Source organism: Oreochromis niloticus, linkage group LG2, assembly GCF_001858045.2.
Source record: "Oreochromis niloticus isolate F11D_XX linkage group LG2, O_niloticus_UMD_NMBU, whole genome shotgun sequence".
NCBI lineage: Eukaryota > Metazoa > Chordata > Actinopteri > Cichliformes > Cichlidae > Oreochromis > Oreochromis niloticus.
In genome coordinates, this window is record NC_031966.2 from 28,713,818 (window position 1) to 28,719,817 (window position 6,000).

The 6,000-nt window shown below is 41.5% G+C and overlaps 1 protein-coding gene across 1 annotated transcript in view; it reads left to right on the forward strand.

The window, feature by feature from the left end:
* unc5a (unc-5 netrin receptor A) overlaps window positions 1-5,495 on the forward strand; it is a 153,061-nt gene extending 147,566 nt beyond the window's left edge. Inside the window, 1 exon segment of the mRNA XM_025897508.1 lies at window positions 1,784-5,495. Coding sequence (XP_025753293.1) covers window positions 1,784-1,949 — 166 coding nt within the window. The 3' untranslated portion in view covers window positions 1,950-5,495.
* The last annotated feature ends 505 nt before the right edge of the window (window positions 5,496-6,000 follow it).

Genomic DNA, 6,000 nt, shown 5'->3' on the forward strand with positions numbered 1-6,000 from the left:
AATGCTTTAGCAAGCTAATCCTCTTTTGACACAGCTAGTATTATAGGATTAATGCGGACTTGATGGATACAGCTATCATTTCTGCAAGAAAACATGACCCCCTTCTTCATTTCTCCCTCAGAAACAGGTAAGAAGCTTAAAGTCTGCAGCTAAACTTCTACCTGCTACATTCTGCTTAACAGCTGTAATTGGAAATGCAGCGAGCTAGCTGCCCATCAGCGGCAGGGAGAGGGGAAAAAAAAATAAAGTTGGAATAGGTTTGGATCTGTGCCGACCACTTCGTTCTCACAGCTACTGTACTCTATCACCAGAGCACCTGTAACAAGAGCGTAGTCGGGCATTGATCCCTTATCCTCCAATTTAATTTCTACCTGGTAATGAAATCAAATAGGTACACTTAATTTGTCCAATCAACTTTTATTTACCCCAATTAATCACAAATTGAATTGATGCACTACAGGTTTAATTAGCAATGTTTTGCTCAACATAATCAATTCTCATTTAGACCTCAGGAAGGAACAACTGCTCCGTTGTTTGATCTGTCCTTAACAACGCGTTTTCCTCAAAAGGCTGCAGCTCCTTGGCATTCTGTCATGCTGCATTTCTGTGTTTGTTTCTGCACGTGTAAAGTGTTCAGACCGAGCGGAACGGGACCAATCAATAAAACTTAAAATGCCAAGAACCTTTTATTTGATCTTTCTCTCCCAAGACGGTGCGAGCGGCTGCGTTTGAGCCATGCAAGATAAGCTCTTGTTTCACGCGGTGAGGTGAATAAGCAGGGCTGACACATTTTTTTCTTCTTTTTTTAACTTTAATAATGACACAGAGGTTCATTCCCAAATGATTTTTTTTTTTTGACCAACGCTCCTCTTTGTTGCGTTGTCCTGATGCAGAGCCAGAGCCGTTCACGTTCTATAAAATCCAATTGACTTAAAATAGCACGGTGACGATGTGTTCCCGGTGCTTGTGTCCTACCGCTGCAGTCACGTGTTTATAACCTCCACATAATGCTTCACCAGGCAAACAGAAAGACACGAGGAAGTCGGACTCCGTCTGACCTTTCTCAAGGTGAAAAAGGCTCGGTGGCATTTTGCTGTCTCCCCTTTCCCCCCTCACCGAAACACCCACACGGCACGGTGATTCTTTGTGCTTTACATCATTCTCCTTTTTAATGTCATGTGGGTTCTACATAAGAGTTAAAGCCCCGGACATTTGGAAAAACAGAGAAATGCCATTTAATCAAACAAGCATCTTCGGCTACCGCGGGGATAAGGTCCCACTCAACATCAAATATCCAGCTGACTCGGGCCACTGCTTTGTTGTCATTGATTGGGTTTGATCGTAAAGGTTCTGCTCCCAAAATAGAAAAGGTCACTTCCGACTTAACTGTGAAAGTCCATATAGGATTTACTATATGGGATTTTGGGGCCAATTTCAACATCAAATAAAGAGGGAATGAGGGTTGTGGAGTTAAGCTTCAAATAAGAATTGTTAGAGAGTCTGTACGTGAGGGCAGTTTCGAGAGCTCCGACTGTGTTCTTGTAGCTTTTATCATTTTTTTACTTAGTGCGCCGACACTAGATATCAGGATGTAGCAATATAACCCACAATAAAACCTGACATTGACAGAGTTACAAGAAGAGGCAGCACAATAAAATACCTGGTGAAAGGTTTTCCTGACACTCTTTAGGTGCAGAGAAAATGAGAGGCTCTGCTTTCTGATGTGCGTGCGTTGCTTGATTTAATTAATTTTCTGTGTTCTGTGCTCTCTCTCACCCCGCAGACACATGAGTTTCCTTGCATCCAAAGCGAGCCCAACCTCTGTGATCCTGGACCTATGGGAGGCGCAACATTTCCACAGCGGCAACATCAACCAGCTGGCCACGGTCATGGCCGACATCGGCAAACAGGAAGCCATGATATTCCTGGTCTCCGATGGCGAGTGCTAACCTAGAAAAGAGGGACAGACTGGTGCCGAGGAAAAGTACACAACGTGATACACTAATACACAATCTTACACACATAAAAAACGATAACTGCAGCGGGAATCGAAGAACAGAGCTGTCCCAGCGTTCCTTTTCTTCACTTTAGAAGATAAGAAAGTGTTTATGTAGGATTGAGTCCCTATTTCCCATCAAACAGTAAAAATCTTTAAATGACAGACCAAATGAGGAACAAGGGGGTAGAGTTTGGGTGTGTGTGTGTTTGGGGAAAACGTATTCACAGACTCAGTAGAGAAAATACCTTTTATTTCCCATCAAAGACCCGAGTTAAATTAGTCCATACCCTAGTTCTGCTGCAAAGGTAACATCAAATTAACTCTTCTAAACAGGCCGCGTACGGCTTAACAAGGAGCAATATGCAAATGTAACGCTATTAGTAATGGCCAATATTGCAAATTCAGTTGGTAATTTTTGAACTTGGATTCAAAAACCGTGTGTTTTTTAAACAGTCAGTAAAAAGGAAGGTGGCAAAAAAGGGTGCAGGTCATTTCAGGTTAAAGAGAACCAGCAACATATGCAATTGGCAGGTTCGTCACATGACATCAACTCAGAAGATTAGCCCACTTTTTTTTCTTTACCTTTTTATTTTTTTATTTTAAAGCAACCTAGTGAGACTGTGTGCGTGTGTGTGAGTCACATAATCTGTTTAACACACAGACGGCTTGTAGCGCATTCTGGACTTGCTGGTTTAAAAACAGATTGTGTGTCTGAGCCCCCAACAACCCATCTCATGTAGTTTGTGTGTGCGTTTGTGTGTGTTGTAGTCCAGCCGGTATCACTACTGTGAATCTAACATCTTGACATCTTGATTCAGTGAGACGCTTTGCAGCTTTTCCTGCTTTTAAATCGATATATGTGAGGTTTGGGTTCCCTGGATCCTTTTTTTTTTGGGAAGTGAGTAATATCTTGACTTAAAGTCATATTTTAAAGGAAATTTCTATTTAAAGCCTTCTGATTTTGATCCATAAGGTTTCCACATTTTATATTAGCCCAATCGTTCATCGTGGCGTTTCTCTGTTTTAAATTCCACAGCTTAATGAAGGAGCCATAGGGCCGAGAGGCACGCCGACTGCACGTGTGCGAACGCTGAATGTCGTCAAAGCTCATTTCTAAAATGACATTTTCCTCTTGATTACATTGATTTTTGTAGTCTAAAAACATGGCCCGAAGGGTTATTATTCCATATGAATTATGTAGAGCACTTTCCCTCAGAAAAATCTGACAACAAATTCTTCAAAATCATCACAAGATTACTCATGTTGAAAGGGTAATTGTGCAGCTTTGTTTGTATTATTCATAAAGCAATGTTGGTGGGAATTCTGCATTTGCTGTGTGGCAAACAGTATTTCCACATCAGAGAGAAGCCCGTCTCTCAGATAAAGTAAAGAGCAGCTTTTTCATAATGTCACCCCCTCTGCTCACAAATAGATGCTTTGAAAGGGTTTTTTTTTTTTTGGCTATCTGTATCCAGACAGCAACAATTATCCAATAGATTCATGCAAAAATCCATAAACTGCAGCGGCGCATTTGCATTCTGTCATATTTCACTAACAGTATTTTTATTTTTCTCGAATCTGTCAAACAAACACAAAAATTTCTCGTTTAGCAATTTTCCTTCGGCGAGGTGTGAGCAGTCCCAAACTAGCCATAGGTTCTCTCTGTGTCTGCCTCAGGGTTGCATGTGAAGTTGTCTGTTCAAAGCTATAACGAAAACCCCCCCCCTTTTCATTCAAACAGCGAGGACGGCCCAATCCTGCGGGCTCGAATGGTTTTTAACCTTTAAGATGAAATGATTGTCAGATTTTTTGGAATGTACATTAGTTTCCTTGTAGCAGGCAGAAAGTTTGACTTTCTTTTTATACCGTCGTCCATCGCCTTGCTCGTTTAACCCATCCCGTTAAACCACATCTCCCCTCACAGTCCCGTTACCAGTTTATATAAAGATCCCGTGAAAATGATCAAAAACTCAAAATCTTTTCACGTTGAATCAGATCGCCGAGCATAATTTGTAAATACTTTTCTATACCAGCCGTGTGCTGTCACTTTGCATACTGTATATCAGCAGAATTGTTAACCAAAGTTTTCTGAATATCATTTCGAGGGCCACCGCATCCTCACGCCGTGTCCACGAATCCACTGTTTTCTAGAGTAGCTGTCTCTTTCATTGTCCCCCCCCCCTCTTTTTAAGGCATCTCAAAGCTGTTTGTTTACGCAGTACTCTGTGTCACCTTATCACTTTGTAAACAAATGTAAATTATATTTTAATATGAAGCCAAAAAAGACACTTAACTGGCGCAGCATTTGTCAAGTCTAAAACCGTGACGTGTTTGCCTATATACTGTTCTTTGGCGATCTAGCAGCGTATTTGCAGTGTTAAGGGTTTCGAGACTGTTTCACAGGAAAGCTTTCTGTCGACGTTTTGTTCGTCCTTAACTCTGCGCACCTGATGATTTCTGTAACTGTAAGCATTTAAAAATACAAGGTGGAAACTGTCACTTGTGCTTAACGAGTCACCACATTGGTGGGCGGGCTGCGTGGCTAATTGGAGAGTGAGGGCGTCGGTTCTCGGACGCTGACGAACCGGAGCCGGCGCGGCACGTTTAGATGAGCCACGGCAGCTGTACAGTCAGAGCGTGTGTGTGTGTTTTCTCACCCCCCTCCGTCATCGTCTTGGATATGTTGCCTAAGCACATTTCAGTAATGTAATTCACCAGCCGCCAGGATGTTGAGCATCTTATCTTCACATCTAGCTCATCCGACAAATCTAACAATTCTGCTATGACTCAGTGTGTGTGTGCGCGTGTGCGATGAATACAGTTTGAGAGAAAACCCAGGCCTGATAATTCTGTGTAAGTATGTGTCAGTAACATACAAGCTTTGTTCAAGGGTTTATACTGTCAGTTCACCCCTGTGTTATGGGGAGAAATGTAACATCTCAGCACTGTACTTTTTTGTGTCACTCATTACTATTCAGTGTCAAGGATGTATTTGAGTGTGTGAGTGAGTGAGAGAGAGAGACTGGGTGCGTGCATACCTCCCCGTCACTCTTACTAAACTGTTTTCTTTTTGAAGTAACAATAGACTTCTGTACTTGTGAATGGTTTTTTTCTCTTTAGTTCCTTGATTCAATGTTCCTTGCCTTTCTGCAAGTCAAAAATGCTGTATTTATTACATGCCACAGCGCTTATGCAATTGTATAATCCTCCTTTATGTTCCTTTGTTTTTAACCTTTTTTTTTGTGTTCCCTATCGTTAATGTAAATTGTTGTCGAAACTTTTGTGGCGATGGAAAAACTTCTGCTAAGGGAGATTTTCTGTACTTTTTTGGACAATGATATGGATTTGTGGGTAGAATTTTGGAAATTCGTTTCTAAGTGCTTTCAAGTATTTACTTGGCCTTATGTATATATATCTATCTATGACATTTCAGAAAGGTATGTATAGTAATTCAATCCGAAAATTGTTGTAAATAAATTATATATTGTTAAATCAAGGCCTGGATCTTTTACTTGAAAAGCTGTCTCTAGTTTGAGAGTTGGATATTTTATGAAATGCGTCTGTTGTTCTTGCCATGGGATTAAATGCAAAGCTTTTTGGCTGATGAACCTGGAGCCTTTCCTGCTACGGTGAGGGGATCCAGTGGCTCTGCTGTGCGGGAAATTTTGCTGTCACGGTTTGGATCATCTTGTCCCCTGAGATAGAAATGTCAATGTCAATCACTACTGAGTCATCGTTTTTACCTTATGATGAAACAATTCTGTCCTGATGGTCTCTTCCAGGATGACTGTGCTCCCACTCATAGCACACAAGGGCTCACTGAATGGTATGACTCATTGACTATGACCTTCGTAACGTGACTGAGCACCTTTGGGGGAAAATTTTGGGCTCTGCTCTCCACCAACATGATCAAAACAGGAAATGAGGAAACACACTCAAGTCCACTTATTAGGTTCACTTCCTATTGTGTTGGCCGTCCTGCTTCGAGTAAGCAAGGTGAA